Raw genomic sequence first — 24,617 nt, 5'->3', positions numbered from 1 at the left:
TAGTGTTGGGCAGGAGGTAAATTGTAATGCGTTGGTGTGCATTTCTCTTGTGGTTTTACATGGATGTTGATGAGAAATTCCAATGCGTATTTTGAATGTAGAATTTGTGGAAGATAGAATTAACAGCCATTGACCCAGGCTTGTTAACACCTGTTGACAACGTAAGAAATGATGCTTTAAATGCTTTTTGATGGACTTTTATGGGTTGGCCGATGCACTAAAATGCAGAAAAAAGGACATGTCAAATTTTCAAAAAAGCAGTATTGTACACTATAGCACAGAAATGGAAACAGACACTGTTTTTTATTATGGGGAAGTTGGACACGTGTTTAAATATGTGCATTAAAATGCAGCAGTGTAAATTTGTTCTTAAAGTGTATGTTACTCTAAATATTTTTTTTTTCTGTGTGTGTTCATATAAGTGTATCTTATATTTCGAAGTCTCTATCATTCTCATGTACTTCTTCCAAATGAAGTATTTGGTTAATTCTGCCAGTCATCTTTCTTCTTGTTCTAAACTGACCACACAAAGCACATAATCTGCTGATCTGTTCTTGTGTGGTCAGTTTTCTTACTTTAAAGGGGTTGTAAAGGTTAGTTTTTTATTTTCTAAATAGGTTCCTTTAAGCTAGTGCATTGTTGGTTCTCTTACCTTTTCCTTCGATTTCCCTTCTAAAATTTTTTTTTCTTTGTCTGAATTTCTTACTTCCTGTTTCTCCTCAGTAAGCTTTCCACCATCATCCGAGCAGTGGAAAGTCAGTCAGAACAGCTTACTGAACAGCTTACTGAGGAAGAACAGGAAGTGAGAAATTCAGACAAAGAAAACAAAACAAAAAAAACATTTCGAAGGGAAATCGAAGGAAAAGGTAAGTGAACCAACAATGCACTAGCTTAAAGGAACCCATTTAGAAAAAAAAAAAAAAAAACCTTTACAACCCCTTTAACCAAACAAAGAAGAATGGCGCAAGAAAAATTGCCATAGACAGTCCAGGATCTAATGGTAACAGCAAGGTGCTGTGAAGACTAAGCAATCATAAGAACAAAGTCCATATAAAACGTTCATAATGTCCTAAAAATTTCAAGGAACTACACTTGTGGCAGCTCCCCTGTGAGTGAAGAAATTCTCTAAAATGAAAGCAAAGGAAGAGCAAGGTGTGCCAAACTAAGCGTAGTAGTTAAACCATAGGGAAATTTAATAGGCAACAGTCAATAACATGCAAGATAAAAGGCATGGTAGTACAAAGTCCTGTGTTTCTATGTCCCTGCGGGAGCTCCAGGATCAATTGTTGGGTGTTTGGCATTGACAGGATAGATATGGCAACTGGCTAGGTCTCTGCCTTGCAGTGGATAGAACCAGCATGGAACACACTCAGAGTTCTCAGAGCTGAACCAGTTGTGACTTCAGGACCTTGGGGCGAATCAGGTGACGCATTTCAAAGCATCCACTTTTTCTTCAGACCTGAATGGCTGCGGGACGTGTCAATCTTAAATATATGGGCTGGACTGTGGAGGGGGCGGGAGTGGCAGGCTCAGCGGCTGGTTGAGAGGCTGAGCCTGGTGCCGGTCCAGGCATGTGGATGGATTCCGACCCCAGTGTTGCGATCTTGCCGAGTCTAGACCTGCTTTATGACGTCAGCAGACAGCGAACTTCAGCCCGCTGTCTGCTGAAAACAGGTTACAGAAGTGCAGAACAAACTTCACTTCTATGATCCACAGGAGAAGTACAACCAACCAAGCTTTAGCTGTACCGCTCCTTTAAGATAGTAATACCGATAAGATAACTTCATGGGTCTATTGCTATTTTACCACTTTACTTAACCAACAACCTTAATGTCAGGATGTTCAGGAGCTGTTAAGAAGATCTAACAATTAAGTGAAGGGAGAGATATTTTTTCATTTTTATTTTTAATTTTATTTATTTGGCATTGGTACATGCCACCACCCCCATTGCAGTACCCTGCTTTCTATGTCTTTGTTTGACAATAGTTTGCTTATCAGCTCTACGTAAGGCCAAAATTGAATAGCAAGACCTCCCTCCCCATAGATTTCAATAGATTTCACATAAAAACTTTGTGAACTTCAAGCACGATTCGTGAAACTGTTCGCAAATCAAACCAATGCAGATAGTATAATAGCAACATGTCGCATGAGGTCACAATCACTGGGTATTGGAATGTATCAAAAGAACAAACTCAGACCACAAAGAGGGAATACCCCTTCATCCCCTGCCAAACTATAATGGAGTCAAGTCCTTTCCCTGGGTTTCGGTAATAATTGGACTTTCCAGCTGTTTTTATCTACCCACTGCAATAACAGGTGATAAGTAGTTAATTTAACTGGCAGATTTTCTTCAAGCGTAGCAGAGAATCATTGGACTTTAAAGATCTTTGGAAAGAATAGTCCTGTGGGAATTCCAATCATTTCAGTGTACTAAAATAACAATCACTGTGAACTTTCTGATGCGCCTGTGCATGAGCCAGTAATAGGCAAATTAGAACGTTTTCAACTTAATCTACTTTTAAATGGTCCTGTATAGAAGAAAAACATGTTACTGGCCAATCAATGGTCATTAGGAAGCAGGATAACCTCATATTGTACAGCACATGATTATTCATCCTCTTTGTTCACTGCACGGTCAACAAATTTTTCTTTGGTACTGGCTCTAAGGACCCAATCCTAGAAAATGCTTAGACTGCTAAATAATAAAAGTAAAAAGTAAACTTGGGCAAATCAAACTGACCATAAGATTAAAAAAAAAAGATATGAGCAGGAAATATTTTCAATGAAAGGCAACTGTCAAAATGACTGTGAATTGAGAATTATATGATGGCAAATTTATACGCTAACCTAACCTAACCTCTTAAGCACCCTCTGTTGGTCTTTCATTTACACCTAAGGACCAAAAAATTGTTTTGTAAAAGAAGAGGGGGGTTGAGGCCAAGTACAGTTTTTATATATGGTCTAAGTGCCCGAATAGACAATGATTGGTCTAACTTTTATCACATGCTCAGTTTAAAATGCTTAGGTTTGTGATGTGATTTACTTTGAGGCCCCGTACAAACACGGTCGAACATGTCCGCTGAAACTTGTCCGCGGACCAGTTTCCGCGGACATGTCCGACCGTGTGTACGGCCTAGCGGACAGGTTTCCAGCAGACAAAAGTTTCTTAGCAAGCTAAGAAACTTGTCCGCTGGAAACATGTCCGTCGAACATGTCCGATGGTTAGTACACCTAATCGGACATGTCCGCTGGTTATGACGTGTAACCAGCGTCCCGAAATACCGCGCATGCGTCAAATTGATTCGATGCATGCGTGGAAGCATTGCACTTCCGTGTTTGAGAACGTCGGTGTCTTCTACGTCACCGCGTTCTCTGTCCGCTGGGATTTTTGTCTGATGGTGTGTACACACATCAGACCAAAAGCTCCCAGGAGACATGTCCGATGAAAACGGTCCGCGGACCGTTTTCATCGGACATATCTCCTCGTGTGTACGGGGCCTAAGGCTTTGTTTAGAAAAGGGTACATCTAAGACCAGGCTGCATGCTTCTCAGCATTTCTCCAGTTTCATTTTCTTGGTCATTCAAGATTGAATTTGGAATTACTATCTTGCACAGGATAAGCAAGAGTCACACAGAAACGGGCATGTAAACCCTAACCATGATTTTTTATTTTTTTTTGCATTGCCTTGGTCTGTTGAATATACTATTAAAATATTTTTTATATCTGTTTCATAAGTGAAAAAATATAATGTTGATCTTTGTATAAATCGTGTTAACTTCATATGTACTCTCTCTGTGCTACACTATTAAGAACTGTTCCCAGCTATCTCTGATGAAGACTTCATAAATTATTGCCTCTATACATTGGGGGTGGGATGATTCTGTAGTACTGGTTTAGAGTGAAAATGCTGCTTCTTTATAGGCACAGTGTGGTGAGCAAGCATTGTCTCCTTAATACAGAAATTACACTATTGGCAGGACAACCAGGTGCAAGTAAAGGGAAAAAAGCCTTAAGAAAATGCAGCTGCCACAAGTATGGTCTGTAGGCTGCAATATATTGAATTTTTGTTTTTGTATTTTTTGGTTTAGAAATGCTCAAGTGTTGACTATGGAAGGAGCTTTAAAGCCCAGATCCAGTAAACCTATAAAAGAGAATGAAAGATAAGAGATTTACTCTCCAAATACGGAAAGGCTTCTTCACAGTAAGAGCTGTGAAAATGTGGAATAGACTCCCTCAAGAGCTGGTTCAGGCCAGCTCTGTAGATTGTTTTAAAAAGGGCCTGGATTCTTTCCTAGATACACATGCTATAACTGGATACAAATATTTATAGGTAAAGTTGATCCAGGGAATATCTAAATGCCTCTTGAGGGATCAGGAAATAATTGTTTTTTTTTCTGCCGCTAGAGCTAATTGTATTATGCCTTATTGGGGGGGGGGGGGTTGCCTTTCCACCTTCTTTGGTTGAACTGGATCGATTTTTTTTCAACCAGACTAACTATGTATAAACTCCTCCTTGGGGTAGGTCTGTGCCCATACTGTGAGGTTCAACTACTTGTGTATATCTATGGGAGAAATTGTCTAACCCGATACTCCACTCCTCAGGCGGCCGGCGCTCCCCTCTGTTCTTGCAGTGAACCGTTCCTCAGCATCCTCATGTCCAATGCAGAACTACAGTATGGTCCCTGCATCAGTCTTGATTATGTCAGAGGACTTTAGACTGGTGAAGCATAGAGATGAAAAGGCTGCAAGGACTGGTCTAGTACTGTATTACAGAGTAGCCTGCAGGAGTGAAGAGTCAGGTGAGCAAAAGTCCTTTACAAAGCTTCTCTGTATTCATTAATACAACCGTCAATCTTTCTTTTAAGGCTGACAGTGTAAGTACCTTATTTTATTCCATTGTCAATACATCTTGCAGTCCCTGTACTGCAAATCTTAAACTGGGGGAGGGAGAAGTAGCACAAAGAGTCATTCAATTGTGTTGCAGTGCAAGGAGCATGTTGAAAGAAGGAGAGAGCAAAGTGACAGAGAGATGAGCTCATCAATCTACTGCTTCTCACTTCACTATTCTATCAGAGGGTGGAGGTGGGGAGGAGACCCATAAGCGTCGTTGATCTAAAAAAGAGAAAATCAAGCCTCTCCCCTGCCATAAAAATCTGAGGGGTGTGGCAGAGCTGTGCAAATCCCAGAACTGTATAAAAACATCAATTCATTGGAAGGTAAAACAGTACCCCTATATGTATTGTATCTGTGTGTTTAGCAGTTTGCCTGGATTTCAACTTTAATAAATGGAAGAGGAATTCTTATTGGTTGCTATGAGCACTGCACTTTGTACTAGTACAAGCTCTGTCTTGCACTATTCACTGAAGGCCATGTGATTCATAGTTAGTCAGGTTGAAAAGACAAACGTCCATCCAGCTCAACCATTAAAAGAGAGGAAAAAAAATCTATATACACAATCCTATACCCATAGTTGATCCAGAGGAAAGTGAAAAACCCCAGCAAAGCATGATCCAATTTGCTCCAGCAGGGGAAAAAATTCCTTCCCGATCCCCCGAGAGTCAATCAGATTTTCCCTGGATCAACTTTACCTATAAATGTTAGTACCCAGTTATATTATATATATTCAGCATTTGGATAGATCATATTGTATGGGCATTTTTTTTTTTTGCACTGTAGTTTCATAAATCCAAGTTAGTATTTAGTTGATTTAAAATAGTTGTAATGTCATTACCAAAGACATAAAACATAAGAATGACATAAAAAGAGCCATGTAGCAACAGACGGTTCTATGGTGCGGCGTACAAAGCAAACATTGATCCATACCTGTGTTGGTGTAGATGAGTGCCTATGATGTAACAGATGATGAAATCATTGACTAGACCTTGCAAATTTAACACAATCACTGCCGGCAACTCAACCCACAACAAAATACATAAATGTGGAAAAAAATAAATCAATTTTAATTAGACCAACAGTTAAAGTTGCCAGTCAAAAGAACATTAATTCTGCTTATACAAAACCAGATTAAATGCAGCACTAAAAAGATTCAACTACTATAATAAATATTAATAATAATGACTTAAATGGCCATAAATATCACTCAAGCTCATTCCGTTGCAATGAAGGTAGATTAATTCCCTGCAACAAATGAAAGTTAGACAGGCCATGCAATTAACTTTTAAGTGCATCTCCATATGTTGTGAAAAAAAAACTCTTATCTTCAGCTACATACATTATAGGACTGATATGCTAAAGGAGGATATCTTGTTCACTGTTTTATGCCTGGTACACGTGATAAGATTATCGGACAAATGATCGTCCTTTTTTTTTTTTTTTTTTTGCATGATAATCGCATATCAAAAATGAAGAGTTTACTAAGGTTCCGAAAATTCCTTTACGACAGAATAAAAAATCAGAAGTGATGTAATGTGTTGTAGTGTATTGGTATTGCATCTTCGAACAACAACTGTATTGATTAAACGAAAATCGTAAGATCTGGTATCGTACAAAAAAAAATGGTGCTTGTCCAATCGGATAATATCGGATAAACTGTCATGATCGGCTCTCGAAAGCTTTGTACTATCGATCAGGTTATCATAGGATCACTTTGAAAGCGGTATTTTGCATATGATTTTCTGATCAAGTGTACAGGGCTTAAGTGAATGAGGTGACACTGTACTGACTTCAATCATGTATAAGCAAACTTTTTTTTTAGTTTTCATATGACTGGGTATCATTTACTAAGTGAATTTGCACTTAGCTTTGCTCCTTTCGCTTTGTGCTACCACCTGCGCTACCAACCTTTTTTTAACATGTACAGAGTAGAAGGTGAAAGTGAACATGATCAACTCCTTCAGTAAATCAACTCCATTACGGGGATTTCCAGCACACTTAATTGAAATTTTTCATCTGCTGCTTTTTTTGCCAAAACAGACATATGCAGATTATTGGAAGTGAGGAATTTCATATTACTGACAACACTGTTGCATTTCCGTATGGGAGAGGACAGCGAGGAGCTTACGGTGGATGCATTTGCAAATGCCTTTCCTACATTACAAACAAGTAAGCTGAAGTGGTTTCCATTGCAGAAGTGACCCAATTAACCACTTCAGCCCCGGACCATTTCGCTGCCCAAAGACCAGAGCACTCTTTGCGATTCTGCACTTCGTCGCTATAACTGACAATTGCGCGGTCATGCGATGTGGCTCCAAAACAAAATTGATGTCCTTTTTTTCCTCACAAATAGTGCTTTATTTTGGTGGTATTTGATCACCTCTGCGGTTTTTATTTTTTGCACTATAAACAAAAATAGAGCAACAATTTTGAAAAAAAAAGCAATATTTTTTACTTTTTGCTATATAATAAATACCCCAAAAATATATATATATAAAAAAAAATTCACAGTTTAGGCTGATCTTCTACATATTTTTGGTAAAAATATACGCAATAAGCGTATATTGATTGATTTGAGCTAAAGTTATAGCATCTACAAAATAGGGCATAGTTTTATGGCATTTTTATGAATGATATTTTTTTTTTACTAGTAATGGCGGCGATCAGCGATTTTTCTCCTGACTGCGACTTTATGGCGGACACATTTTTGGGACCATTGTCAATTTTACAGCGATCAGTGCTATAAAAATGCACTGATTACTGTGAAAATTACACTGGCAGTGAAGGGGTTAACCACTAGGTAGCGCTGAAGGGGTTAAGTGTTTCCTAGGTAGTGCTTCTAACTGTAGGGGGATGGGCTGTCTGTGAAACGACACTGATCACCGCTTCCGATTACAGGAAGCTGTGATTAGTGTCCTTGTCACTAGGAAGTACTTGTTTACATCAGCATTCCCCATTCTTCCTCACCGTGAGACGATGAGGACCTTTTTTAATGACCACCCTATGTTCACAAACAATGCTCAATCAGTCTTCTATCTACAGAGCCAACAACTCCCATCATTAGGCCCCTGAGCAGCGCTACCAACCTTTTTTCACTTGTACAGAGCAGTAGGGTCAATCACAATAAAGTTTTAAGCCTAGTACACACCACTAGTTTTATTTGTTCAAGCCAGCGGGTTGAATGGAAAAACAACTGACAGCTCAGGTCAGAGCCACTGTACTAACAGTCAGATGTTAGTACATCGATCTCCCCTGCTGAGCTATTGTGTTCTGACAGGACGATGCCATTGGCTGAGGGCGCTGATCGGGAGCTGGTCAGCAGGCCTTTTTACATTTTAATATGCTTAGGACAGAAGCCAGCTGAACGACCAACTTCTGTTGGACCACCTCCCATACATACGGACTGAATACCGGACAATTTCTACTGAACCAGCCGATGCCAGCCAACATTCAGCCTGTGTGCACTATGCTTTAGGCTATCATATATATATAGGAGATAAGATTTAGACCTTGCCTCATGGTTGGAGAACTCTGTTGGCCAGCTAAGTTCCCTTCATAGGTTCTAAGTGCAATGAAGGTCTGCAAAGTGCTGTAGTCACTAGCAATTAGGATTCATCTCTTACTGGTCTGAGTAAGTTTCCATGGCTTACTGAATCTTGTACCGTTACTCTACTTTGTAATGTTAATGTGCATGCTCTGCATTTTACAGATCATTTCAAGAACAACGTTTTCTCTACTGAATCAACAACACGTGTGTATGATTGCTCTATACAAGAAGGCTGAATGAGGTAAATGGAAACTCCATGCAATATGCATTCAACTGATCCCAGTTTAGAAGTAGAAATAGAATACACAGACATTCATTAGCCGCAAATCACTAGCCTTTACAAACATTGGATATTTCTTCTGGGTTAGATTTATTCCTGCATAACACAAGAATTTACACAAAGAAAACAAATTAACTTATTCATTTACCTACTGAAATTAGCTGAACCTGAGCAATCTGTTGACAAAAAATAAAATAATAAATATATATATATATATATATATATATATATATATATATATATATATATATATACGCATTACGTGCATTCTACACATTAAGGTAAACAAAACTAGACCTACCCCTCCCCTTATACTTACCTGAGCCCATTCCCAATCCAGTGCTGTGCATGAGAGCATTGGCTCCCTCCGCTCTCTCCCTTCTCACTGGGCAGCTTATAAATCAAATCCTGTGATCAAAGAGTGGGGGGGGGGGAGGGCATGTCAGAGCACAATTATTGTATAGTGACCCTTTATACTTTTAAGTTTGTGAAAATCCTGACAATAAATTGCTCTTATTTTCTCCCTTTTGGACTCATAAATATACTATTGAAAATATTTTATCTTATCAGTTTGATAAGTGATAATATAAAAAAAAAACTGTTCATTCTGCAGTATTTTCTCAAGTAGTGTATATTAGTCCTGCCCAGTTCAGCTTTGGTGAAGTGTAGAGCACCACCCTCTATAATCTTATAAAGAGGGGAGAAAGGGAGGTATTTTAAAGTCCTAACATACTTCCTTTCCTAGGGTTGCAATGTAGCTTGTTCATAGATGTGTAGCATCCCCCTATCATAGGATGCTGGGTAAATTTAGTTGGCACCTTCCTAAAATAAGGGAGCAATAATTATTTAGCCTGGTCTGCTCAGTTTCACAGGCTGGGAATTTAAATGCCCCCCCCCCCCCCGCCTCTGGAAGAATCAAGAGATTATGGCGGGAGATTCTAAATGACCAGGCAGAATATTTATCAGGTTCCAGAAGGGGGCTGGTCCCTTCTTATCTAGAGGGTCCCGGAGTCAGGGGGGCTGCTGGGACTGTACAGCTACTCTAGAGAGATTTGGGTGCCAGGGCTGAGGGTCTGGATGGATGTGCTTGGAGCCATTTGCAGAACCTCACCACAAGGAATCTGGTCTAGAGAGGTGCCCTCTCACTTATTGGACCATGTCTGGATAAAACTGAAAGGTGGCAGTTATCCTGGGGACTTGTGAATAAGACCCTAAACTGATTACTGTAACTGTGTAGCTGTTTATAAACTACACTAGGTACCAGCAGGCATGCGTTAGTACTAGGTAACCAAATGTCTCAAAGACTAACCCCATAGAATTCAGCTGTGGGGCCTTAAACTGTTCAAGACCCGCTATTACTCAAGGATAAGATTGTCCCCTAAACATTAAGTGGCAAGCATTTTAAAGTATCTCATGCCCTAAACCTCTCTTCTGTTAAAGTTCTTTAAACAATAAACTACAAAAAGACATCCCCTAAACTGATTAATTGGAGCCAGGGTGTATGGGTCACTGTCAGCCTCTGTACCATTAGGAAAGATCCAGCTGTTATCAGCCGTCCCTATGGGGGTAGTGCTACAGATATAGTGCAGTGAGTTGTCTCCCTGGGACACAAACTGTGTTAAAGGCAGGATCTTAAGGTGAACAAAATGGATAAAAGAACTGTGAAAAAGAAAAACTAATACAGCCATCACATCTAAAGACCAGCATTTCAATTTAACTTCAATATATTAAATTCTTGATCTTAGATTTAGATACGCCTAAATGAATCAATAAGCCTGTGCAGATCTCATTTGCATCAACAGAAAGTTCCTGTTTCATTTTGCCTTATTAATCGAGGTTCATTGTGTCAGCCAGTTAAATAACATTTTTTTTTTTTAATTAGCCATTGTACAAGTTTAAAGTAAAATACCTGCAGCATGGATAATTGTAACTGTATGACACAAGTAATTCCAGAAGGCATTATACACCAATTCCTATTCACCTAATACGAAAAAACAAACAAAAACAAAACACGGGATTTTGAAGATATATAATGCTTCTCTGAGCAAACCATTCAATCATGCTTGTATGACAAACTTGTTTATGTCCAAGCATTTCCATTTACACAACAGGAAGAGCAATAAAATAAATGTTTTCAAGTAGAGAGTTAATCTTTTTTTTACTCAGGTAGAGGACTGCTATATGTTCTTACTTCATTACCTTCTATTGGGGATCCAAAAATTGCACAAAAAGTGCTTTACAAAAATGGAAGATCTAGCCAAGATATTTTTCTGTTCTATGAGAACCAATGGTAGGAGCTGTCCTAACAGCCGGCCCAGCCTTGCCTACAGATTTCAGACTTGGGCTCAGGGTGCACTCAACCCTGCGCTGCAAAAAATATAATAGGACTGCAGCCAAAAAGCTTAATACATTGTGAAAACATATCTCGCGAACCACTTTACCCATCAAAATTCTTGTAACTCTGTTGCTCTTTGTGATTCAACTTGCACTTCTACCATGTTGATGCTTCCTGTATCAGCTACATAATCACTGGACTGAGAAAGAACGTCTTCATACTACTAAGGTCTTTCCTAAACTCTCTTACTCCTGTAGGCTACCTGCACAATACCCTTTCAGCTCAGTAGTGCCTGAAAACATGTTAAATTGTCAGTCTCTTAAAGCCTCCTATTCCAACCAGGTTATTGTAGATAATCATTTACGTGAAACTGAAACAACCATCCCTGAACAGGAGTGAGGGCCTTAGACACAATGGGGGAGATTTACTAAAACAAGATCATTTAGAATCTGGTGCAGCTGTGTATGGAAGACAATCAGCCTCTTACTTCATCTTGTTTAATTAAGATTTAACAATAAAACTAGGAAGCTGATTGGTTTCTAATCTTTGCAGAGCTGCACCAAATTATGCATGCTCCAGTTTTAGTAAATTTCCCCAATCTGTCTTCCACATATTATGCCATTTTACCATTAGCACCTTTAGCTATGTAAATTGAAGAATTAAAACCTATGCAGACTTAAAGGGGTTGTAAAGGTAAAAAAAAAATTCACCATAATGCATTCTATGCATTAAGGTGAAAAAACGTCAGATGATGAAAACCCCCCCCCCCCCCCCCGGGCCCCTGTTTTACTTACCTGACCCTTTGAAAGCCTCACGCTCGCCCCGTCATCCTCCTCGAGTCGAAGCCCGGCCATTGATTGGCTCCAGTGGATGGATTGAAAGCAGCTCAGCCATTGGCTGGCGCTGCTGTCAATCACATACAATGTTGTGGCGCACCGGAGGCGGGGACGAGTGATACATTGGCGGCTATGGCCGCCGCTGTATCACACAAGCGCGCCCGCAACAGCTACACACCATGCGAGCCCACTCGCATGTCTGTGTGTAGTTGTTGTGGGGAGGAGCCGCGACAGCCACCTACGGACCCCAGAAGACCAGGATCGGGGGCCACTGTGTGCAAAACGAACTGCACAGTGGAGGTAAGTATAACATGTTTGTTATTTTAAGAAAAAAATGAAATTTAAAACTCCTTTAAACCAAGGATGGGATTATGTACATAGGTGTGCACAGCTGATTGCATTAGGGTGTGCATCCCAAAGCTCAAACACATCCACATAACCGATCACCTAAAATGTTTATTCAGAATGGGAAGGGGCCAGAAAATTTGATATTTAATGTAATTCACTCACCCCTTCCCTCACTCACCCTAAAACATCCCTGCAGCAACAACCGGCAGGAGAGGAGGGAAGCCGGAAGTGCTGTGGGGTAGGGAGATTAGGGTGAATCTGTGCGGCACAAGGTAATTAGGGTGTGTCTGGGCACACCTGGCACACCCTGTGCGCACGCCTGTGATTATGTACCCGGAAAACTTTCATACCTCCCATCCTGTTCCTGGACAATTAAAATCGACATATTCCATGGTGTTTGAAATAAGGTGTCTGTGTTACATACAAATGCTAGAGTATCTTCCCAAAACTCATTAGAATTAAAGAAGTGGTTTGGAAAGGATACACAGGGGTTGATTTACTAAAGGCAGATAGGTTGTGCACTTTGCAAAGTGCAGTTGCTCCATAGCTTAGTAAATGAGGTAAGGCTTCACATTGCAAAGAGTACTGAATCATGTGCAAGAAAAAAAACGCATATTTGCTTGCACATGATTGGATGATGGAAGTCACTAAACTCTGGAGCAACTGCTCTTTATCTTTAGTAAATCAACCCCAAAATGTCTTTAACATTACAGAACATTACAGTTGAATATGACTTACTACTACAAGCGTGATCACAGGGTGATTTTTTTTAGCTGCAATAGCCATGAACAGAAGTAAAATCAGCTTAGTGATGAGATGCCAGCACTTGTTTTATTGACTTGTGTGTTCTTTTTTAAAGAAAAAACTTTACAACTTAAAAAAAAATAACGCAAACATTGAAAGTTACAATGCCATTTGAGACTCAATTTTGCAGCCACAGACAAAAGTGTTTCAAATTGTTTAAACTGCCCGAGGAAATTAACATATTCATCAACCTTCACCACAAAACATATGTACACAATTAGCAAAACATTACCATTTGTAAATAGCAAGTCACTGCAAGTCAGAGCAATAAACTCTTGCCACTCACATGGGACCTTATATGACAGAGCTGATAAAAACTGGCTTTAGGCTTTTTCTCTTTTTAAGTTCGTTAGCAAATACTATATATCACGTGAAAAAATAAATTGAGCATTAAAGGGATTAAAGAGAACATTTTATCGGGATCATAGATTAAAATTACACATTATATACAATTTTGAATTTAAAACTCTTGCTGCTTTTATCCATCAACCAATAGTGAAAAATAAACGGTTTTAGCACCTCTTATTTGGGTCTATTCTATTTCATTATTCAAGATGGTGCCTACACTGTATGATTAATCTGATTGGCTACACAAAAAACAAACAACTTATTTGGTTTAGGAGACCACTGCAAGAATTGTTATCTAGGTGACAAATCTGAGGTATATCTAAACCTAAAATGAAACAATTCATTTATTGCAGCCAACCAGTCCTTAAATATGAAGGGTGCATTTGTTCAGAAAGATACCTGTTGATCCTGTCAGAAATGCTGTGCTCTTGTAACTTTCTGTGTACTCAACAGAAATCTCAGCGTAATAGGCCTTCTCATCTGTCTTCTGAAATCTACAGAACACCTCCTTCCCATGTGATGGAGATAAGTAGAGTAGGAGGTGTATGTAGTCCTAACCAGGAGAGGAGCCTATGGTTACGATGCTGCTTTTCCATAGAAACAGAGTATTGTAACCCTAGGGCAGAGAATCTTTTAGTGCCAGGATCATCAGGTAAAAATTATCGTGGCAAATTTGTCAAATTTGTGGAAAAAATTAAGGTAACATTAAAGGACTGGTAAGCTCCTATATAGAACCCTTTTTTTTTTTTTTTTCAATACATAGATTCCACTGTTCGAATATCACTCTGAACACTATCTGAATGACGTCTGCATGCTCTCCTTTTTTTTTTTTTTTTTTGAGTACTCCGGTTTCCTCCCACATGGTAAGAACATGCTGGTAGGCTAAATGTTACCTTTTCAAATTGGTATATGTGTGTATTTGTGAGATAGGGATCTTAGATTGTAAACCCCTAATGGCAGAGATTGATCTGAATGTAAGTCGCTAAGTTGTAAACACTACCTGTAATAAACAAATAAATATGTTTCAATGGATCGTTACCAAAGTAGAAAACAAAATTCAAAAATAAATAATAATACTATATATTTTTTCTTTTCTTATCAGTTCTTTGCACCCAAAACTTATTTTAATGTCTAGTATTTTAACCTAGATGGGATGAACAATGGTATGCTACCGTAAGACTCATTAAAAAAACAAAAACAAACAAACTGCAAAGCCAAACAAATAATATAGCCCTCCACAAGCAGATCAAGCAAGAAAATACACCTAAATAAGACGACGAGATGCTACGGTCAAATGCAATAATTATTTTTGGTGTAGGCTTTGTTTACCAATCTGACAGCATGGGTGAAGAGTGCTTTTTATGACCACTTTGCTATTATATGAATAAAAGAAGCACCTGATGAATGTTAGGGCACAGGAAAGTGGCAAGCTTTGCATGAAAAAAAAACACGAAAACATCAGAAAATATATTTAACCAAGAATTTGCATGAATCTATAAAGTATCAATAATAATATAATTAATACAGGTCAGAATATGCTATAAACGGGCAGACTGGATCATAAGCGAGAGGGTACAAGAATAAGTCAAATTTATTTTAAATAATGTGCAGATGTGAGATGGTTGAACAATGATAGTATTCTGTAATCATTATGTACTCTGATCACTGGTAAGGGTATTCCGATGGGTTACTCTGTAGTAATACAACTTACGCATTCTTGTTGTTTTTATAAATGTGTACATCTGATTGAGGGTAAATGCCATCAGCTATGGCTAAGTTTAGTACTGAGCTATGCAATGCTGAAGCATTAACAATAACACGGCAAGATTGTTCTCCGGCAACATGTGCACAGAAATAATTGAAACCTGGCTGATTTTTTGAAAAATATAGCATCATAGGTGCCAGGCTGCCTGTAAATCATTTATTAGGGAAAGCATCTCTAACTTGTACGGATGGGGTTAAGTGAAGTCATTCCAAGTCTTTTTTTTTCATGTGACATAATTTAACCTCCCTGCAAACAGGTATCATGCAAAACTATTTTCCTTATGAAATATTTACCAACCTGATTCCATCATAAGTGCCATACAGAAATGGGGGCTAAAAGAGCTTTTCTATATTTGAGCAACATTTTAACCCCTCTGGTACCAGATTAGAAGATACAATTGATTGGCCTGTGCAACAACTGCTAAAGCTTGCTAAGTACATATTGCTAAACTTTTGCAAATAATGGTTTAGGTTTTATTGTGACAATAACTACAGCATGATGATCAGATTACCATGTAAATTGGAGTGCCATGTGATGAGCCGGTAGGGTGGAGTGTCATTCCATAAACAGGTAGGGTGGAATGCTATGCAATATGTAAGTGGATTGGAATGTCATACAATAACGAGGTGGTGGTGAAAGGAAATATGATAACCAGGTAGAATGGTGAATGTGATAATGGGGTATGTCATGCAATAACCAGGTAAGGTAGGGTGTTGCAATAACAAAGTAGGGTGGGAGTAAATGTAATAACTAGGTAGGATGGGGATGAATTGGAATACCAGGTTGGGTATAAGTTAATAGATAATGTTATGCAATGACGTGGTGGTGGAAGGAAATATGATAACCAGGTAGAGCGGTGAATGTGATAATGGGGAATGTCATGCAATGACCAGGTAAGGTGGGGTGTTGCGATAACAAAGTAGGGTGGGAGTAAATGTATTAATCAGGTAGTATGAGGGTGAATGGGATTACCAGGTTGGGTAAAAATTAATGGATTACTCAAGTAGGTTGGAGGTTAAGATACAGGTAAGCTGAATGTAGTGCGAAAACTGCATTACGTACAATTTTTTTTCAGCGTACTGGTAAATCCCTGTTGTAAAAATCACTATGATTCATAGCTCTAAAGAAGAAAAATCTGTTTGCAATGGAAGAACTACTGGTAGAGATGCTTCGAAATAGTCGCTCTTATAGCTTTCTGCAGAAATTGCAGAGATCTGTAAATGACCACAGGTAAAAAATTGTACCTGTTGGTTAAATGCTTTATCATACATCATCAGATATCCTTTTCAGTTCACTATTCAGATCATTCATTCCACACTTGTGATGGCAAAAAAAATCTGACATTTGTGGTCTTTTAGAACAAAAGCGCTCTTGGTTATCAAAGGAATTGCCACTCAATTGTTCAGAAGCTACAGCAAAAACACAACTTCATTTAACAAACATATGACTGTCAATTGTAGAATTTTTTTTATGGCCACTAGCTTGCATATCCAAATTCTTAAAGTTAGTGAGGGGGAGGTGAGGAATACTGCCCTGCAGAACTGGGGTTCAAGTTATACATCCCACCAAGGTCTTAATCTGCTTAGAGTTTAACCGTTCTCCCGGCATTTGTGCTTTTTTCCGCCTGGGTTTCTACCACAATTCAAAAACCTGCAGCTATGTGAAAACGCTTAAACCTTGAAGAGATAATGACACACTCAGCAACGGCAGTGAATATGTTAAATACACTGGATTGCAGTAAGCATGCTGCCATGAAAGATTTCGCCCATCCAAGGTCCATTATGTGACAAATCCCATGCTTTAGAATGATTCTTTCATACAGAGCAGTGTCAAAAAAATCCTCTTTTGTTCAGGCAAAACAAAAACAAAGAATTAGCAGCAGTTTGTGTCTAGCTGTGAACTAAGTTAATATACACAACCACTGAGGATATGAATACAGGGGCTTTGCAGCAGCAGCAGCCAACATGTTCATGCTGAAGTAATTATAACACATTTTCGTATTAGCATTTCCTAATTGCAGGAAATTAGACTCATGCTTTATTAGGACAAGCATCTCATATATAAAGAAAGAGAAAAAAATAGAGACAAGATGTGAATGCCCTTTAACTTCATATAAAATAATCAGGCGTAAGTATGGAAGTTTAAGAACCATCAGGAAAGGTTCTACAGCAGACACAATAAAAGGCATTAAAAATGACTGGAGTTCTACAGAATTGTTTCCATAGAAGCAATCTGACAATATATAAAAAAAAAGTATATATGTTTAATATATATTTTTAAATGAGGTAAAACATGAACGCTACAGCTAAGACCACTACGGAGCTTAACATTACAATATACATACCTACAAGCGCTTTAAAGCATTGTTTATAGTGGAAATGCACTTTGCTGACCCATTCTGCGAAACAGATTAAAGAAATTAGCCGGCGGACATATGCGTTCACCACTTATTTTCTTTGGTCATTCAAACGAGTGCACATTTTTTTTTAATGCTCCTACTTATTTGCCAATGAGAGATACGCGTCCATCGCAGCAACCTGCGGAAAAAAACCCTGTAGACACCGACATACTCTAACCTTTAAACCATCCCTAGACAACTTATTATTGAAAGTCCCGTACAAAAGATGTACTTCATGGAGTATCTTTATTTTTCCAAGCTAATCAGATTATTTTACATAGGCTCTAGCTTTCAAAGCACATGATAGATTCACTCAACTGGCGTCAAACTTCAAGGATTTAAAAAAAAAAGAAACGCCACTAGGCACTTGCACTGAACACACTGGATTGAGTAAATGTGGCGAACGTTTAGATTTCTTAAACAATATTTTAAAATAAAATGCATATTGCTTCTGTCATATATAGCATATTTATGGTAAATTGCAAGCACTTAGACTTTCCGCTGGGGTCAGGACAGGCTAACGCAGACTGTCCCAGAATCCCTTACTTTCCATGGCCTATAATAAGTAATTCTTTCTTAACGATCGGAGAGGAAACACCAACCGCTGTACATGTTAGCCCATACACAGGGCTATGTAATTGCGCTGATGTTTTGACATCTCCTGTTCCAGCTTTTACCCGTGTTTAATAAACGGAAGTATAAAAGAACATCTTCCGTAATTGTTCAGACAAACCCAATGATATTTCTGCTGCAGGGAATCACAGTCTGTACTCCTGTACTGCTCAGGGAAAACATCTTTTTTTTTTCTCTACGTAACGCTTCATTATCTCATGTACTGAATTCTCATTGTGCAGATCCATTTTCTGGAGTTTTACAATGAGTGAGTCAGGAAAAAGAATGTACTGGTCTATCAATTATTCAAGTGCAGATAATCAGAAGCATACTGGACTTTAATGCCTCTCCAGTGTCTATGCAAAAGGGCTGCTTATCTCCTCCTAACAAAAAAATAATCAATATATCATGATATAATCCATGATCACCAATAATGCCTTAAAAAAATGCAGATTACCATGCATGTTGCCCTGGAATTTGTTGGCTGCACCAATGGAGGCAACGTGCTAATAACAACACTCTAATTTGAAGCTTGTCCCTTTGGGAAGGTCCTGCAAAGTTTTCTCCCTTAACCCCTGCACTGCCAGGAAAATCCTACATTCCCTACTTTTTTTTGTGTTTCTTTGTTTTTTAAACGTATTGTAGCCTGAATGCAAACAATAATCATCACGTTACGCCATGGGCGGCTCAAAGAATCAAGACTTTACTTTTCTACAGCTATGTTGATTAGCTGATTAATTGTTGATTAGGAATGCGGCAAGATCAATCATTTTCTCCAGCTCGGCATGAATACTTGCCGCTAATTGAATCTGACAGTCCAGATTTTTCCTTCCACTACATTTAAAATACAAACACATGCAGGTCTCTCGCAAGTTCTGTGGTCAAAATTAGTTCAACAGTCACAGCAAATCCAAAATGGGCAAGGAGAAAAATTCCTAGCTTCCAACGAGAAGGGAACAAATGAGAGTGGCAAAGGGTGGTTTAACTGAACAAGTGAAGATCACAGTAAAACAAAAAGCAAGCCAGATAAAAATTAAAAAAAAAGCAGTGACAAAAAAGACTAAAACTATATTTTTACATTTGCAAACACTATCACAGCTTTCTGTGCCAATAGCCATACACTACTTTTTGTAAGATCTTCCCCATCCACTCTATATTGCACTTACATATCTCAAGTATTTCAACAAAGTCAAGCCTTTAAAATATTGTGACATGTTAATGTGTGTGGAATTCCTTATGACATCATACATCAAATGATATTAAACTTCCTTTGACAGAGATCATAGAGCAAGCTACGGGCGCAAAATGAGATATTAAAACACAGTAAGTGCTAGATTTGATATCCTAATCCATAGGACATAGAAACACTATTGCAAAACAGATACTTTTGTCACTAGAAGTCCCTTTGCAGTCATTTTATAAGTGATGCAAATGGTGTATTTGCAGTCTGCAAACACTGACTCATTATAGTTTGCATGTTAAAGGGTACATTTTTCTAGGCCAAAAGTACAAGCCTGGTACAAATAATGACATTTGAAGTCCCTGTAGTTTTCTATACTCTGCAAAACCGTTTGCCATTATTTCAAATATCTTGGCGGGAAATAAATATATAAACACACATTCACATATCTATCTATCTATCTATCTATCTATCTATCTATCTATCTATCTATCTATCTATCTATCTATCTATCTATACACATGCATATATATATCTATATATACATATGTATATCTATCTATCTATCTATCTATCTATCTATCTATCTATCTATCTATCTATCTATCTATCTATCTATCTATCTATCTATCTATCCACATGCATATATCTATCTATATATCAATATGTATATATATATATATGTGTGTGTGTGTATGTTTATCTATCTATCTATCTATCTATCTATCTATCTATCTATCTATCTATCTATATATATATATATATATATATATATATATATATAGATATATATATATATAAATATATATATATAGGTATTCCTATATATAGAGATAGATCTCTCTATCTCTTTATATATATATATATATATATATATATCTTTATACACACAATCACACATATGAAACTTTTACATTTCCTTTTACATTTACTTGAACATAGCCAGTCTCTCTTAGCCCTATGGACCAGCATACCCAGAGTCTCATGATAAGCTTCCAGGGCCATTAATACAACACAAACAGTGCAAAATGTGGTTTTAATTTGTGTCACTGCTTCCCCTTTGACAAATGGCTTTTAAATCACCTAATTCACAGCCACCACTGATATCTCAATGTAAAACACAAACTCATAAAATATGTTTATGCTACTTAAGACACTTCTGTGTGTTTTATTTTCATAATAACAAAATTTAGGAGCGCATGCTTAAATATGTCGGTCTCATGGGGAGATCATAAAATATAATTATCTTTTCAAGACAGTTCACTAGTTCATTTAGATTGAAAAAAAAAAAGACGCAAGTTCTTAAACTAAATAAAGACAAAAAAAGAATAAATTTACCTTAATGAAAATACTGACAACGTGTCTCTTACATATCACAGACATTATAATGTTATAGGCAAAAAAAAATAGCTATGCTAGTTATTTCTTTTAGGGGTTTCATTAAAAGAAAAAAAAAGTTTAGTTGTTTTGTTATGCAGTCACTTTTTATGTCTTTGTTTTGTTTGGTTTGTTTTAAGCTGCTCAGAGTGACTCCTTATGTTGTTTTCCCAACCTGTTTTATAAATTTGGGATTAAAAAACATCAAAGCAGTGTCCACATAGAAGCCAAGTTTTAGAGGATCAGTTTGACAAGTCGCAGCATGATAGATGTTGTTCTTGATAAACGACTTGTTCAAAAGACACACTGTAGTTTTCATTTCCTGACCAAAACACACTTTTAATTTGCAACAGCAGAGCAGGCAGGAGTGTGAGGCAGTCCCCAATTCCCAACTATTCAGTCCTAAACAAAATACCAGAGCTGCACAGCAATGAACAGTCTTTATTTACCCCTGGGAAACTTTAAGAGTCATTTTTTTCCCCACTAATCCTGCACATATTGCAGATAGTGTTTTGTGACGGTGCTGGGTATTAGTTTAGCTGTTGCTTTAAAATGCAACCAAGTGTGCATTTTTTTAAAACAAAAAAATAAATAAATTAAAGGAGCACATTGTCTGGAAAGTGTGGATTTATGCCCCATACAATCCCATTCACTGCCTATAAATAAAATACATTCATTTCCCAGGCAAAATAATAGAAAGCCTTCAAACCTCAATCCTCTCAATCCAACCCCCCTCATACAGTCCTCTATTGCTGATTTCAAATTTCTAAATGTAATATCCCCCTCATCACCAACAGAAGCCCAATCTGCTCAGAATATATATTACAGCTTTAAGATCACAGAGGGAAATTTCCCATCTGGCAATCAAATTCGCTTCAACAGCTCCGGGAAAAAGGTTTTGCTCTCCACAAAACATTTCCCAGTACAGATTATGTGCATGCAAAATAAACAGACTACTTATTGATCTCTTGAAGTCAACAAGTACCACAAAATGCAAAAAGGCAATCAAATCGGTTTCATTAAATGTCTGGGTGTTTGCCTCCTTTTGTGAGTTAAGCTTTAAAAAGTCAATGTTTGCCAGCACAGTATAACTATTATTTAATATAAAAAAAATAAAACAAAACTATAAAATTTTAGGCAATCTCTTTAGCGATCTAGGAAATTCATGTCTGACCTAACAAGGCTTTCTAACTATCACAATCCTATTTTTAATCTCTGAAAGCTATAAAACTAAAAAAAAAAAAAAAAAACAATGAATAAAAAAGAAAAACCTCTTTAAATCCTTCATACTCTATCTCAACTGACCTTTATATGGAGAGGTGGGGATAAGGAATGAAAAATAAAGAAAAAAGGTTAAAAAGTGTCAGGGGCTATTTTCCTCAAACAACAATTAAAAAGTAGAAAAAAAACCCACATCAAAAAGAAACAACATTCACAAAATAACCTTTAGCAACCAGATCATTAAGCAATCGATCACCAGCTATTTCTGAGTTGTAAACAGGATTTTGCCAATTACACTGAAACTGTTATAATAAAATGAGAGTCAAAGAAAAAAAAAAAGTAATAACTAAATACACTGTCCAGATTGTTTTAGCCTGCTGTAGATTGTCTGTATTAACTCTTGCTGGTTCAACCGGAGTTTAAACAAAATAGGTGACCAAGTAGAAACTTGTAACAACAGTATTAAAAAAAAGGGCAAAAAAATTAATTAAATTGTAATAAAATAAATAAAAAAAAAAGAATAAAAATGAAGAAAAAAAAAATGTGTTAGAAAAATAAATAAGGTTGTGTTCACAAGCCTGGAGTATTTGTATTGGATAATGTACAAAGCTCCCAGTTTCACTTTCTTCTACTCATGCTATTAAGCTGTCATTATTATATTACACACATGTGAAGTAAATTCCAAAACTGACATACCATATACACTGGTGCTGCTGATCATGTCTTTGCTGCTAACACAAGCTGTGGAATGGGATATTTCACAATCGGGAATTCCAAAGGTTGATTTTCATTAAAGCCACTTTTCCTCTTGGCTATCAGATGTCACTGTCTTGAAACGTGGGCCCTTTCGTCAGGTATTCATTTAACCTACATGCATATAATTAAGGTGGGGGAAAGCAGCATCAACACAAGGCAGCTAAGATCACAATATGGACTAGTTACAAAATACAAAAAAAAAAAATACATCAGAGAGGTTCTGTGCTTCCTACTGAAAACAGCACGCATGTCACTAATAACAAGACTTTATTAAATTAGGTATCCATCCCAACCTCTACAATATGCCCCACCAGGCTAAGACCCCCCCTCCTTTCAAAATACTGATGTGCATATTTCCCAACTATAGATCCCAAGATACTTATAGATCCCACCAATAAACTTTCTTTAGCAGAAATCCACTCTACTAAACTTATGTAAAAGTCTCGCCACACCCTGCTTCTTTTTTTTTGTTTCCTAAATAATCCATACAATTAAACAGCCATTGCAACCTAACAAGCCCCCCTACCAGGACTGAGCTGGACTATTGCTAACTCATGCTGCAAAGCTGAAGCCAAGCAAGACACAGACAAGAGCCAAGCTGATGTCCACCGCTGCCTGCCTAGCATACATTGTATATTTCCTGTAAATATTTACAAACTCAATATTTACAGTGTCAATGAATGATCTGGGTGGCCCCCCCACTAATCCCCAAGGTCCATGCAAGCACTCAAGCAGGCAAAGCTTTTCGCTGTAGCAAAAAGGAGACATTGAAAATCAGCACTTACCTGCATGTAGGACACTGGAAAGCGATAGGTTACAGGACCATCGATCTGCTTCTGTGAGAGCTGATGAATGGGGGAATCGCTGGAAGTGAAAGAAGCACACTTCATGATTTAGAAACAGCTACTTCTGCACATGCTGCAATCCTACAGAGGACACTCACACTGCAATGTTCATTTTTTCTTTTTTCTTTTTTTTGGCAGCCTTTGCATGCAAGATTTAAAGGGAAGAGGAAAAATAAAATAAAAAAAAGCTTGAAGTTTTTTTCTAAATTGTGTTTCTGGCATGAAACCCCCTCACCAGGGTCGCAATGTTGTTTTCCTTGTAGGTGGGGGTTGGACTGGTGGAAGCATCAGGCTGCTTCTGATGGATGTGCAGTGGTCACTCCCCTAGTCCCTGCCCCTCTCTCTCTTGCTCTCTCTCTCTCTCTTTCTCTCTCCCTCTCTCTCCCTCTCCCTCTCTCTCTCTCTCCAGCCTAGGGTATGCATGCTCTGTTAGCTGTTCTACCTTCTCTGTGTTCAGCTCACTGACAGAATGCCTAGCAAGCCAGGCACCATCTATTTCTTGCAGTCATTGCATTGTGCAAGGACAGGGGCCATCCAGATTTCTGCTTGTGATCACCATTGACTGGCAGAGAAAGAAGAGATGAGAGCAGCACAGGAGGCAGACAACATGCAGCAGGGGGTGTTTACAGAATGGCTGATTGATGGATTCACTCTAACACAGTGGGATCTTCTTTTTTCCCCTCTACTAGATCCATGAACAAGCTTTGCAGGGTACTTGCCAGTGATTTAATGCAGTACATGTGCGAGGCTGTAGCAGGTTTTTGCTGCTCTTTTGTCTGGGGGGGGGGATGGAGTGAGTGAAAGGATGAGCTGTTGATGCTGCTGGCAGATATTGCTTAGACCTTGCATAGCACTGTCTTTATAGCACAGGGGCTGGAAAAACTAGAGTCGCTTGCAAGAGTGGTGCGACTGCAGAGTTGACCAGCAGAATATACAGCTGTCCCGGAAGATTTCCGACCACTCTGGTCTTTGATGGTGACTGTGACAGGGGTGTGAGTTGTTCAAGAGTGTTTGTGATTGAAAATGTAGCAAAAATTTGCCTTTTGTTTAAACAATGACCTGAATGATTCT

The 24,617-nt window shown here is 38.1% G+C and overlaps 1 protein-coding gene across 2 annotated transcripts in view; it reads right to left on the bottom strand.

Annotated features, from left to right (window-relative positions):
- FIGN (fidgetin, microtubule severing factor) overlaps window positions 1–24,177 on the bottom strand; it is a 198,113-nt gene extending 173,936 nt beyond the window's left edge. The window contains exons 1-2 of one of the 2 annotated variants that reach the window (XR_005750351.1): window positions 23,487–24,177; window positions 22,642–22,812 (exon numbers count right to left, since the gene is read on the bottom strand). Coding sequence is in view for 1 of the 2 variants with exons in the window: in XM_040357853.1 (XP_040213787.1) it covers window positions 22,642–22,666 (25 nt within the window). In the remaining variant the exon portion in view is untranslated. The remainder of the gene's footprint in view (window positions 1–22,641; window positions 22,813–23,486) is intronic. The other variant, XM_040357853.1, reaches the window with a different exon arrangement.
- Between the last annotated feature and the right edge of the window lie 440 nt (window positions 24,178–24,617).

Source organism: Rana temporaria, chromosome 6 (genome assembly GCF_905171775.1).
Source record: "Rana temporaria chromosome 6, aRanTem1.1, whole genome shotgun sequence".
Classification (NCBI taxonomy): domain Eukaryota; kingdom Metazoa; phylum Chordata; class Amphibia; order Anura; family Ranidae; genus Rana; species Rana temporaria.
The sequence above is the reverse complement of the archived record's forward strand: the minus strand, read 5'-3'. Positions and strand labels throughout refer to the sequence as shown.